This window comes from Physella acuta, unplaced genomic scaffold, assembly GCF_028476545.2.
Source record: "Physella acuta isolate Inbredline_101_S28 unplaced genomic scaffold, ASM2847654v3 ptg000809l, whole genome shotgun sequence".
Lineage (NCBI taxonomy): Eukaryota > Metazoa > Mollusca > Gastropoda > Physidae > Physella > Physella acuta.
This window is the reverse complement of record NW_026732327.1, coordinates 20,374-35,365: the sequence shown is the minus strand read 5'-3', so window position 1 is coordinate 35,365 and position 14,992 is coordinate 20,374. Positions and strand designations below refer to the sequence as shown.

Here is a 14,992-nt window from a genome sequence, read left to right as displayed (position 1 = left end):
TTCCATTGTTAGTGCTTTCCCGAACTTCACTATTTTAATTTTTAATCTGTAATTTGATTAGTGTTAATGTATGGCCAACTAAACTCTCTGACCTAAAATTATATTCAAGGACAATTATCCTTTTGGAGTATTTCTAAGTGTACCTTGAATAGATGAATAGATGTATTTTCTGAAAAGCTGATATTCTAAACCAGGGGTCTCCAAACTTTTCAGTCCGAGGGCCGCATTAACTATCAAATTTTAGTTCGAGGGGGGGGGGGCAGGTTCTTTCAGGCATGTATTTGATTTTTCTGGGCAAAGTTCCTCAGCCATCATCAACAAACGTTTTTTTCCGTGGACAAAAAGATTTCCGAGGGCCGGATGAGAGTACATCGCGGGCCGCATCCGGCCCGTGGGCTGTAGTTTGGAGACCCCTGTTCTAAACCATTAATAAATTGTCACAGTAAGTTGAGTAAGCCACTTAATTAGAAAACAAACTTAGTTTCAATAAGTGTTAATCTTGCCAAATCAAACTTGTCTGATGTTAGGTCTGGATTATGTTCATTAAAAATACAACCCTTCAAGATTTGCAGAAGATGAATGTTTTTTTAAACTCATTCTTACACATTCAGAAGAGTTGTAAGCTTTATGTAAAATGGTGAAAACAATAAATAAATGACATTGATAGTGTGGCACTACTTTATTTATTAAGGCAGTGTAGATATTGAGTTGAGACATAGAACTCTTGGCAAACATTGCTGTTTTATTTTAATAAACTAAATGCAGTGGATGAGCATGCCTAAAAATAAAGGAATCAATTAAGAATTTGTCAGATCTTATGTAAAAGTCTGTATGCTTAACAACAAAATTAGGGGCATTCAGTATATAACTCAGGCAATCAATATTAGATTTATTAACTGAATGTAAAGTACTTGTTGATTTTGTAGTACCTTTAAATACAGTAATTGAAGCATGATTTTTTTGTTTTTCAATGAATAAATGTAACTAATTATAATACTTATTTTTCATCTTGATTTAATGGTTCTAGTAACAAGTGAGTAAAATGAAAGGAGAAAAGGCAAATCATAATAAATTAGAAGTGGATGAATAATTAAAAAAAAACTATAACAGGAGAAAAGCTTATTTTTGTCTGTCATGGATATCTTGATGTGATTAATAGTGAACGGAATATACAATAGGATATCATTAAAAGGACATAGTCTATAAAATATATTTGTTTTGAAAATAGAGATCACACTCCATTAATTTCTAAATCAGAATGTAAAACAAAAAAGATAAATAAATAATTTTTTTTAAATGCTTACATTGCTATGTAACTGGACTAGATATTACTTTTTTTTTACAATAAAAATATATTCAATATGGCTATCTTTAATAAATAATTCATTTAACTAAGATACAGGTAAGCTTGATTTCCTTTACACACTCATCATTGCAAATGAGGCTACATCCAAAATTAAATTTAAAAAAGTATTTTGTCTTGTCTTGTAATTACTTTTTCTCTAATTCATGTGGTGATGACACAAATAATGTATGTACAACAGCAATAACTGAATTGCTTTAACAAACTATTATAGGTATAGATCTAGTTATAATTAAACAAAAAATATTAAAGGTGAGGCCTTTTAGCAACAAAATGACTAGGAAAAAAGCTTATTTTAGCATACTTGAGACATACAACAGGTAATGTTAAAATACATAACACTTGTGCATATGCTGCATGTTGCAATATAGCTGTATAAATACATTTTAAATACTTAAAATTGCTGAAATATAGAAAGATCAGGTAGATATCTTTATTTGAAAAACAAAACCCTATAAATTTTCATTTCTAACCACACTGAAACTAGTCCTCATTGGTTATAATAGTACAAGTTACAGACAATTTAAAAATAAAATTACCGAAGTTTAATCAGTTAACACAGAGGATGGTCCATCACTGAATTTAGTTTAGTGTGATTGGTATTGGTGCATGTTTTTACAAGATTTAAATTTTGTTTTTTTATTTTATTAGAACCTTTTTCCTATATTATTTCACATATGTTAATTTTATTCAAACGTAGGGATAAATAAACTTTGTAAGAGTACTTATAGTTGAATATCTTACATTTATAAAATAAATTTGTATTCTTAAAAATTTACAGAAATCGATTATAAAGATTATATTGTCACAAAAATATTTGTTTGATATAACTATCTTTTAGATTAAAAAAATAATTTTAAAACAGATATAAAATTTAAAAATATATTTTAAAAATATTATTCAATAGCCTTAAACACTTTTTAAATTTATATCAAACTATCCTGATTTTTCTTTTTAAAATAAAATGCTTTGAATAGTTACTTAGGAAAGTGAATAATTGTAGATTTCGCATAAGCCTACATCAATTTCTTTTTTGACTGCTTATGCAATAAAAATGTACTTTGTAGCACCTGATTTAAGGCTTGTTAAGAGCTAAAGTGTATTAGCTTAAAACCTATTAAAGGCACATGTGATACCAAAGAAAAACTCCAGTGTAACTGGTATAAATAAATTATAAACTGATGACACAGTGAGTGAATCAAAGTTGAATGCAATATAATGAATTAATTTACATATATTATGTTAAAATGAAATATATCTACTATTCATTTACAAAGTAATTACACAACCCTAAAGAGAGGCTAGATGCATCTTCTTAATGTGGTTATTTGCAATTTTAAAACATGATGTATAATTTTTTTACACAAGAATACTGTACACTGTACACATTGCTAATAAGATGTGTTATTTTGCTATTTTTGGGTAGTTTTTTAAAATATAGATCTAGGTCTATCCTATTTCTTTCAATTAAATTTTCCCACTTAATCTGTAGTCTGTGTCAATTATTTTAAAATGCATTCATTAAAAGAAGTTATGTAGGCCTATAAGTTTACTTTTTAAGTTAGTACTTATAATAATATTGATTTTTAAGTAGAGTCATGGTGGAATCATTTTTAAGATTTGAACCGGTTTTTAATTAAGTGTTGAAATGTTTCCTATAAAAATAATTACAGGTTTATGTATTAGGTTTACTATAGTAACCGTCAATTTTAAAAGATCCTGTTTATTTTATATAATAACACGCTTTCACAAGGAGTATTATTATCAATATTGCATTCATACACACAAGTTAAATTTAATAAATATTTTAAATAATGATAAATAATGCCTAGACATGTGCAGGAACTGCACTGATTACATCCCTTTTGTATTATTTGTAGGGAGCAGCTAATATATATTAAATACAAGAAGATATATTTAAAAGAAAGTTTAGTATCCCACACCAAGTGCTTGCAAGGTAGTCACAGCCCAGTATGTTAATTAGAAGTAATTTTTAGTAGTGTATAAAATCAACTCTGGCCTACCTGGCAACACTAGAAATAATACACATGTTTGAAGAGAAAGGTATGTTAGGAAGAAAATGAAATAACACAAGGTAAATAAAGCACCACCACCAAATCAAAAATAAATGAAAATGTCTTTTATTCTGCAAATTGCATAGTGTTAAATTACATGCAACATTCCATCTTAGATCTGTCTGTTTTTGTTATCATGAGCAGAACATGTTAATGTAAAGAAAAGTTTAAGAAAAAAAAAAATCAGATTTGCAACCCACAAAGTTCCATACATTAAAATAATGGTATGTTACAACCCACAAAAAAATTCATCTATTTAAGAAATTATTTTTTCATTCAAAAGCTTTGCCAGAAATACAGAAAACTATGATGGCTTCAAATGGCTTAGTATCCAAAAGCAGCAGTCAGCACTGATATTATTCCAGCTGTTTCAGGCTATTAATGCTCATTTAAAATAAATATTAAATTATACAATTTTATTAAATCATCATAATTAAGGTATTCCATTATTATTATAGCTTTTAATTAATTCAGGCACAGTATGTGTTATTTTTAGAAGTTTGTGGAGCACTGCTTTTGGACACAGTTAAACCCAGCACCAAATTATTGCAAAATTAATTGAACAAGCCAGTAAGCCAGCCAGGCCTTTGAAACAATGAGACAGAAAACACTTTTTGACTGCTTGAACTGAGATTTCTACAATGACTGACCAGACTTTTCAATAACAAGCATTCATTTCTTGAAAAAAAAAGTTACTTAAATTTATACATGAGTGATAATTCAATGAATTGATATTAGATTAATATAATGCAAAATTTTAAAACATTTAAAATGAAATGTAGCAGCTTTATAAATAAGGCACACAAAATTGGAAGTTGTACATATCTAAAAAGGGGAGGTAAGAAAATGAAAATTTTAACATTCATGTATGATATTACATAATATCAAATTTAAGATAGTGTATGGTCTTTAAAAAAAAAATAGCAGTCAGATCCAAAGACAGTTATTTTTGTAAAGTTAGATTGAATTAAGCCTTTAAATCAATGGCTAGCTAGATCAGTGCTATTTTATCCCTACCTGAATAGGAAATGCACAAGCTCTGAATAAAAGAACAACACCCTATAGTTTTAATGCACAATGGTTGTTGGCAATAAGCCTAACAGTGTCAGAATACTGAACACCATGTAGAAAACTCAAGGCTAGACATGGTGACAGCATTAAAACTGGCTAAACAAGAAATTTCACAGAGTAATATCTGAAGGCTATATATTGTGAGCATGTAAAGTCAATCTTCTTTCATCATAGTTTGATAAACTTCTTGACATAATTTGATTGAAAAAAAAAACTAGCTTTAGCAAGGAAAAAAAAAAAGAGGGATGAAAAATTATTATTAAGGATTGTTAAATTAAAATTTTAAAAAACTTTTTAAGAAAATGAAAATAAAATTAGTAACCGAAGAATAAAATTGTATCAAGAGGACAGATTAAATTTCAATAGAAAAGTAAATAATGAATAAATAATACAATGATATAATAACAGAATGAAGTCAGATACGCTCCAGTTGAGGGAGATGTGCTGGAATGTGATCTTGAAAACAACAAACATTTTAGTAAAAAAAAAAATTCATGATATGTTTTTATTTACAGATTCGCTTAAAAGGATTTTTTGCTGCACTGATCTAAAAAAAAAAACCTGTCCTTTATGAGCAATTAAAGATTTTCAATTTTCAATACATGATTTCAATGATTTCACTAGCTTAAAAACAAATACAAGAATAAGTATTTCTGTCAGCTTTTTATGATAATTTCACAACCAAGATGAGGCTGAGTAAAAAGAAATAAAATAAAACATTTTTATGGTGTCTATTGTGTGTACATTTGTCAAGAAAGCAGTGCATCGTCTTTAAGGCTCAACACAACTGGTTATACCAAGAAACATTTGACTAGATTAACCAAGTAATATATTAAGAATAATAACTATTTTACAACTCATTTGCAAATCTACAATTTTTTGTTGAAATGCATTAGTTATAAAATGACATGGTATTTACATAGAAAAATAATAGAAATTCTTTTTCTTTAAATAATATAAAGACAATAAAAACAAGCTTTTATAGTAATGTAAAATATGTATCATCTTAGTATCTGAATTTTTTTTTATGAACTTGATCCTTTTGATTATGTAATGCCTTACTTAAAAATACAAATTAAAACATTACATATTTTGTGTAAGGTAATTAATGTTTCATTCAGATAATATTTTGAATCAAAATATATTTCTGATTCATTAAAAAAATATTTTTTTAAAGTTTTCTAAAATTATCTAAACCACAATTCCTGAAAGATAAAAAAAAGTACTTTTTTATTGGAATGATTCTAAAACCTCATTGCTGAAATATTTTAGTTCATAATTATACTTTATAAAATTAAGCATGTAACATTTTTTATACATTTTCAATATGATAAGAATTACAATTCTATAAACAATATGTGATTATAAAAATAACTAGCCATAATCACATGGAATGAGTGCAGCAGTAAATAAAACATGAACATTGTGGTTTGTTTTAATGAAAATTAATGATGGTTAAAGTTGTTACTCTACAATTAAAATATAGCGTTAACAACAGTTGTATGTTAGGCAAGTCCTAATATCTAAAACGTGAGTGATACTAAACTATGAATAACATTTATTGTTTGGCTGAGTTTAGAATAGTCCATACAAACAATCTAATGATTACTGTCTTCTTTAGTCTAAGAAAATTTAGATAGCCATACACTAAGCTGCAAGGAAAAACGACAGCAAGAATTAATAAGGAGTGTACACACTTTTCATTAAAAAAAATCTTTCTTCTTCATTTATTAGGTAAACATTAAATAGCTGCTTGCCATTCAAATAAAAATGGTAAAAAGTTTGCTTTAAAACAATGGTGAGCATTTATTGCAGACAGACAATTTATCACATGCTTCAGCAGTATGTTGATTTTTTAAATTTTCTTTTTAAAGAGATCTGGTTAAACTGTTAAAATGTGTAATTTTTTATGTGCACATGATATAAAGCAATTTTAAATTAAAATTAATTAAAAATAATCTTTTTATAATTTAAAATACATATTTCATGCAAATACACTTCCATTTCATTTTATACAATAATAAGGCACCTTAGGTGAATATACCATTTTCTTCATAAGTTTGGAAAAAAATAAAGAATTTACCTTTATTAAATATCCAACTTACATGATCAATATTAATACATGACAGTATTAAAAAATAAAATAACTGTACAAAGTTTTAATATTATTAACAGGTCCAATCGTAAATTTATTTACAACAACTTTCTGAAATGTATATAGATCTAGTAAATAAAGGAATGTTGCTACGATCATGAAAATATTGATCATTAAAACAGTTCAAATCTTTAAAAAAATATATAGGGAAATTTTAAAATATGTATTTCATAAAGTTAAAAGTAAACTATAGCCAGTTGAAGTTATTAGACTATTTCCAGCATATGGAAAATATATCAAACTTAAATTTTTTTTTAGCAATTTCATTTAATTACCTTTTTTATGGCTTTGTTAATAATTTTTTGTTTTATAAATACCCCACACTTTAAACATTGCACATGATACAAAAAGATCACATCAAATTTAAAGGTTTTTATACAGTATATTCTTAATTTCATTTTCAAGAAAATGTACAGCTGGAGCAATTCTTGTCATATTTTTCTATTGTTTAGAATGGAATCATTCTAAAAAAAGATGATTTTTAATAAGTGACAGTTGTAAATACAACTGCTAGATTTCAAAATTGGTTTTTAAATTTTCATTCGTTGCTATTGATTCTTGTCAATGCTCCACTCAATAAAAGGCACCTATGGTACTGTTAGTTATTAAGTATAAATTGCAAAATTCCTTCAGGAATTTACTAATTGCTTATAACAAATTATTGCTTTACAGAACACAGTACTTTAAAACTTATTGCATTACATTAACTAAAATATGTAATAATGTCATACTAACTGATACTTTCAAGAGTTTAAGCAATGTTAACATATTATGGCTTTAATATGAGTTTTGCTATTGAATGGAAGAAAAAGCCATCATGAGTAGAATAAACAATTTAAATGCAATAGTGTAAATCTTCAGACAACGGCAAGCTATTTAGCTTTAAACAGAAGTTGCAAAGGATTCTAGAGGCATAAAGCACTCAGCTAGAGGCACAAGTGGCTCTCAGAGGCATAAGGCACTCAGCTATAGGCCCAAGCAGCTCATTATAGGCAAATGGTGCCCAGCTAAGAGTCATCTCTTTGAATAAAATCAAATTTTTAAAAAATGCGTTACTTAAAGCACTTAAATAATATCAAATGTTCAGGCACTTTAAGAAAAAATTTTCTCAACAAAATACTAAAAGTTCATGGAATAAAGATCATTCTAAAAGCAAAATTGCTTAGATTAAAGAAGTGATAAAGTTTTTTTTTCAACATTGAAAAAATAAATAATTTGTCAACCTGCTGGTAAGAACTGAAACTCTTACGAGAGAAATTAAAAATGGCATGAGCTCATTGAGTAACTTTGAATAAAACGGTTACAATTATCATGTAATTTAGAATATTATTTGAACCTAACATTTATAAACTATTTATTAACCCAAGTAAAGATTCTTTACAACTTTTAAAATAAAGTTTTCTAAACCTGAATAATTTTATTGATTTTCTAGTTATTTTTTCAGAAATTTCTGATCTTTTTGTCGATAATATTCTAGAAAAAAATGTATATTTGAAGCGATATAAATATTTCCATAGTAAAATCTTAATGATGCTAAGCCATGAACAACTCAATAAATCTGTTTCCTAGGTGTCGTCTGTTTTTCTCCACAATAGCTCGTTCAGCTTCTAATCTGGATGCAAATGAGATTAAGGCATCTCCGTTTGGCCTGCCTTCCAAATTTGTTTGAATGCTGATTGTCTCTGGTCCTACCTGCAATTAAAATTGGAAAATGAAGTTTAAAATAATCATACACAATGTCATATTTTATCCCTTCACCTTGAAAAATGCAATCTGTAATAAATAATAATGTTAGGGTTATTTAAAAATTGTTTTTTAGGTCATCTTAAAATACTGCAGAAAATTCAATTATTCATTTTTAAGGATATTTTAAAATCTAGATATATTTAAACACTTCAAATTGTTTTTTTAAATGCTTTTAATTATTTGTGGTTTATAATTCTTAAACTTAAATAAATAGTAAAAAAAAAAGAAAATAAATAAGCTGAAATCAGTCTGTAGGTGAATGAACCTAGATTCTATTAGGGAGGTGACAGTTTTTTTTTGTCAAACCTGAACTGATTTACATCCTGAAGTTAATAGCACACCTGTTGCCTTAAGTACATTCACAATAAAAAATGTATTTAAAGAATCAAAATTTAATTTCTATAAAAATGGATTTCTTCCTCTTAAATTTGTGGGTAAGGCAAGAGTTCAAGGACGTGAGATGACATAATTGTGGGTCATTACCGCAGAAACCAGTTCCCGTCTGAGGCCATGTTCTCAACATCAGGTACATACCTGTAAAGATTATAGCGCAATGTCATATCCATACCCATAGCCACATATTTCATGATCAGAGGATGATGTGTATAAATGTTGTTAAATAATTGGTTCTTTCATCCAGTCAGTTTCCATAGTATTTTCATACTATTTTAATATATTTATAGTATTTCAACTTTAAAGTCCATTGAAGCATTGTGAATATTTAGTAAAATATTCAGTTCAGGTTTAACATGATGTTGACTTACCAAAAAATGTAAGAAACTAAAATTAAACTTGAAAAAAAAATTACAGAAAATTAAAATTTTAGATGTGTAATTTAAAACAGCAACAAAACAAAATAGGATACAGAAAAGAAATGAGGAGAGACTGAAATGCAGCACATGAACATAATGAGAGCCCAAGCCAAAATATAAAAAAATAAAACTTAATATAAACTTAATCCACAGACAAGCAAGTTTTTTTTAATGTATATCAAAATAGTATTTCTTTTATAAAGCCAACATGCAACTCTATGCTTATACTTAATTATAATTTAAACTTTTTTATAATTAGCATGCATAAATTGATCTGACCAAGTTGAACTTTGTAGCGTGCAAATAAAAAACAATCAATAACATAAAATATAGGCCTATATTTTTAAAATAATGACCTTTATAAAATAATAAATATATAAAAATGCACATATATTTTGGATTTTATCAAAATGCTAGTATTTTGAAATTTAGAAACAAAAAATAAAATCTAATCTCCATCACCCATTTTCAAGAAATTGCTCACTTAAAAAAATGTAGCAAAGTACTTGACTGAATAACAAAACTTTAAGGTTTAATGACACAAGCACCATAATATCAAGACTAGTTTTTTCAATATTTGCTTGCTTGTTACAGAATCCTAGACCTACCTCAGGAAAACCCTGAAAATAATTCATTATATCCTGAACTGTTACATTAATGGGCAAGCCTCTCATTATGATCATGCATGGGCCGGTGTACGGCCCCACTGCAGTGTTTGTTGTGGTGGTGGTATAGTAAGTAATGGCAGGAGTTTGTGGTGTAGGAGGTGACACTGGAGGGCTCGGGTACCAGTAGAGGATTGGCGGGTAGTAGGCTGGCCTCTGCTGAATAGGCGCCACAGTGGGGGTGAAGGCGGCCGGGATCGGCTGTGTGAGTGACATGTAGGGGAAGGTCCCCGCTGTTGTTAGGGCTGTTGAAGTCATGATGGTCTGTGGTGTCACTGTGAAAGTAAAAAAAATAGTTGGGAATATCAGCACAATAATTAGATTAAAACTTATTACTAATTTACAGAATGAAGTTTAGCCAAACTAATATAAATTCTTAAAAAAATACAATCAGACTTAATCATTAATAGAATAAACTTATTTAAATGCACTAACTTTAACACATTTCAAAATTAATCTAAAGACTTTTTGTGTCATGCGCAGTACTTGAAAAGGTAGTTTCATTTTTTTAAAAATTCAGATAAATACAAATTCTGATTATACCTGGTGACAAGATGGGTCTCTGTAGTGTTAGCGGTGATGGAGGAGGCATTGCAGGAGCAGAGAGGGCAGAGGGCACTGTGATGGACATTTGGGGCATCCCATTAGTTAAAACATAGCTCATGTCCTCTCCGCTGCACTGAATGACTTCAATCAGACGCTTCTTGTTTGCAAAGATCATGTGCCGCCTGTTTCTGTTTAAAGCAGTCAGAGTGGCAGCATCTTCAGAATCCAGCTGTATAAAGGCCTCTCCTGATGCCTCACCCTGTTCATAAACACACTATTTTTATAGTCAAGCACATTATAGCCTATAAATACAATGTATTTTTCTAGTAAAGGACTTTTATATAAACACAATTTATTTTTTAGTCAAATAAATTATATAAATACAATTTATTTTTCTAGTCAAGGACATTTACATAAACACAATTTATTTTCCTAGTTAAGTAGGAATAAATTATATAAATACAATTTATTTGTCTGATGAATTACCTTATATAAATACAATTTATTTTTTCTGATGAATTACATTATATAAATACAATTTATTTTTTCTAGTTAAGCATGTTACATAAAAGTAAATGGTTAAAGTTAAACTTTGGTCATTTGCTTGTAAAATGTAGATTTTCAAATTTTATTTTTATTTGAAAAAATAAAAAGTGTATATAACGGCTAGTACTAAACTAAACCAAGTCAATAAAAAGTTGGACTTACTGTTGCAGTGTAAACCATATGTACACCTTGATAAATAATAAACTGGGAAAACTCCCCAAGGAATGTGAGTATATCTGTGACTTGAGCTGCACTGGGCAGGTTCCGGAGTCGGATACAATCCCTGCGAGTGCCACTTGTGATGAGACTCTGAGGGATGATGGGAATGCCTGCTGGTATCTGTGCAATTAAGGGAGTCAGCTGACTCTCTGGTTGTTCTGGGTTGCGTGGATCCATACTTCTATTGAGCACCTGGGTGAACAGAGGACACAAAAAGGGGCACATTTGTAAGTAGCAGTATAAAATGTCAAAATAAAATTCATTTTGATAATTCGCTATTTTTTCCTGGGCCTAAATGCAAGATTAAAATTAAAATTAATTCAACAATGCTAAACTTTAAAATTGGAATGAAAACAAAATTGAAAAGATGGCGTACCTGCTGGACCTCAGCTGTTGTACTTTTAAACAACTCGATGTATCTGGACCCCATCATTTCCCTGTGTTTCTTCAAGGCTTTGGCAGATTCTTCTTCTGTAGCGAAGAGAACAAAAGCATCGCCAGTGCTGCGCCCATCTGGGTAGTGAACAAAGAGGATTCCCTCCTCCCCATCTAAAACTTGGGAAGAGTTGGGCTCACGGGTAAAAAACTCCAACTGTGGAAATAAAGAAATGGGAAAGATAAAATTTTAAGGCAATGAATTAGAGGTTAATCTCATTTAGATCACTTAAAATTTGGCACTGATCATGAGTCAAATATAAAGTATACTAAGTTTTTTTGATGAGATTGAGAGAAAATGATGTCATTGATAAAGTATAGATAGTTTTATAAACTTAATTCATTATTACATAGTTAAAAATAAGAGGATTAATGTTTTCTGGGTAATTTTTTTAATAAAATGTAAAAAAAGGGAAAAAATTAAGACAAGGTGCTTTCGATGAATGAAGTCTTAAAAAAAATGTTTCAAATTGTGACTGAATGGCCAGTTTAGTACATGCATTGGATGATTTTAACGGCATTGGTGTTGAACTTTGCCAGCATATAAATTCTAGCAGCTATTCTAAGTGTGGTTGTAAAGGTACACAGATTTCAATCATGTTGACTGGTTATTTGGTCCCCCTAACCTTTTTGTTAATAGTGGTGCAGGTTATTAAAGAACATTATTTCTTACAGGGTGCAACAACACAAGCTTGGTTAATGCCAATTCAAAGGTTTCGTTTTTTTAAATTTACATTAAATGTAAATTTTTGAAAAAAATTTCAGTACTGACAGAATGTACACAAATTCTATATCTCATTATGACATTCACAAACCTACCACTCACGAGAATGCAAAGATGTTTTTGCTTAAATTGGTTTTGGTTAATTTCATGTCCACTTTTATCCATCACCAATTAGCTACAATACTACACTACAAATTTTACAAAAAAAGAATTATTTTTTTTTGCAGTACCATTTTTTAAAGTTTAATTTAAAAAAAAGAACATTTACATTCTGCATGGAAATGTTTATCAACAGATGAGACCACACCCATATCCTGATATACCACACCCACTCATGCCAAACTGCACCTCTATACTTTCAAATACTCCAACAATATAAAAAAGCACAAGATAATTTGATTTTAGAAAGTAGTTTTCCTTTTACCATTAATTGGGACAGAAAAGGTGGGTTGGAAAAGAATCACATTTAATGTGAGTATTTTTTTTAATACACATACATGTTGTAGTTACTGGGTATCAGCTTGTTTAAGATTTGGGCACCTACAATGCACAGAGCCCCAAGTAAAGTGTACATATATAAGCCTTTACCAAAATAAAATATCCAAAAAAAAAAACATAGAACTATTGTTAAAAATTAATAAACAAAGTATGACAAATTAAAGTCTGTTTTTTTTCTTTGATTGTGGGAGAAAAAAAAAACAACCATTTTTTTTGTAGTTTGAGCAAAGAAGCCTGAGGTGTAATGAAGAAGGAGATAATGATATGTAAATATATGCAGTCCAGAAACCATCATCCCGAACCAGCTAATCCACCTGCAAGATAATTGGATGAAAGAATAAACCTGTCAATCCCGATGCGACCGCCACATAAGACCCACAGGCCAAGTTGAATTGTTACTGTCCAATGGTACACTTACCTTCCTGCCTGTTTAATTACGCTCCCAACTACGGGCAAATTTGTGAATGGTAGACTGAGCTGAAAACATGAAAAACCTGTAAATGCTTGCTACATTCTTGCTGCTAGTTTGGGGAGGCACAAGCATTACATTGACAAACTTTTTCTTTTTGCCCAAAATGCAGCTAACATGGAAATAATAGGTTTATAAATATTCCACCACACAATTTTTAAAGCTCTTGAAACAGAATCAATGCACAGCTCTCCACAGCTCTTTATAGAGACATGCCATTTAAGATGCTCTCAACAAGATAAAATTGGAATTTGTTTGTTAAGGATATTAAAAAATCCTTGTTTGTTTACACTTTGAAGATGTAACTGAACCTGGGACAGCTATGATTATATAATGCCTTTTTGTGGTGTGTTTTACAATGGGGAAAGCTCACGTAGATGGTACCAGATACAATTGTACAAGCTACTAGCAGAAAACTGCAGTCACATCATCAGTCAACAAGTGAAGAAAAACACTGTAACTCATTGACAATTACTATTGGTTTTGGTAAGAAAAAATATCTACACGATCATCCGGAACTTCTCAAAGAAAACTCTCAAATTAGCCCAAGTTCAGAGTTGATATCATCAACCAAAATCATTGAAAAAAGAATGTAATTATAAAAATACAACTTCATTACATTTTACTGAAGCAAGATGACATGTGTTTGGTACATTGATTTTTTTGGAGTAGGGGTCGTATGAGATGAACCCTGAAATAATGAGAGAAGAAAAATTATAGGATGAAAGTTGGTGAATTAATAAAAAACAACTTACAACTTGCTGGGTGGTGGAGGTAAACGGCAAGCCTCTCATCCTGATGATGGTCTGACCACCGCGTGACAGGAAAGCTTGAGCCTCAGAGTTGTTACCTGATTCAAACATTTGGAAACAAAGCTTTTAATTGTTCATATGCTTAATGTTGCTACTTGAATTTTTAGGTGCTCAATAAAAACAAAATTTTGATACATTTTTTAATATTTTGTTTTAGATACAAAAAATAATATTTACTGCTAAAATTTGTGTTGTTGCATAATAATATACACCTAGTAGTAATAGTAATGCTAAGTGAAAATGAAGCAATGAAATAGTAATTAACTTTCTAATTCATTTTTTTTAATATTATTAAAAAAAATAGAAAGCAAATATAAGTTAATTTTTAGAAGTTTGGTAAAATATAGTGAGTCATCATTTTGATAAATGATTTCACTTACCTCCTGCTACATTGATAAAATCTTTTCCTGAAGCTTTATACACTTCAATATATCGTTGACCAATGTGATGTTTGTGTCTTTTCAAGGCTAAGTCTCGGTGTTCTTCTGATTCAAATCTTATCAGGGCCTCACCATTTCTTCTGCCTTGTGGGCTCAGGCACAGGGCTACTCCGCCCCTAGGGAGATTACAACAAAATTAATAGAATAATTTTTTTTTAAATGCAACAAAAATTTCATTGGCCAACAAGTGGATCTACTTACTTGGCAATATTTAAGCCTTTAAAAAATCTGGCTATATCTTGATCTGAAGACTGCCAGGGTAGTCCTCTTGCTCTAACTACAAGGCCATCACTCACGTATTCACTTTTACTACTGCAAATTATATATAAGAAATTCATATAGAAATAAATACAGTATCATCAGATTTATATTACAAAGGGAGCTCAGCCAATGCACAGTAGTTTACACATATTAAA

General features: G+C 29.5%; 1 protein-coding gene across 1 annotated transcript in view; it reads right to left on the bottom strand.

Annotated features, from left to right (window-relative positions):
- Positions 1 to 666: 666 nt before the first annotated feature.
- LOC131951383 (epithelial splicing regulatory protein 1-like) overlaps positions 667 to 14,992 on the bottom strand; it is a 33,077-nt gene continuing 18,751 nt past the window's right edge. The window contains 8 exon segments of the mRNA XM_059313774.1: positions 667 to 8,356; positions 9,831 to 10,162; positions 10,431 to 10,692; positions 11,142 to 11,390; positions 11,575 to 11,790; positions 14,080 to 14,174; positions 14,517 to 14,692; positions 14,778 to 14,888. Of these exon segments, the coding sequence (XP_059169757.1) occupies positions 8,198 to 8,356; positions 9,831 to 10,162; positions 10,431 to 10,692; positions 11,142 to 11,390; positions 11,575 to 11,790; positions 14,080 to 14,174; positions 14,517 to 14,692; positions 14,778 to 14,888 (1,600 nt within the window). The 3' untranslated portion in view covers positions 667 to 8,197.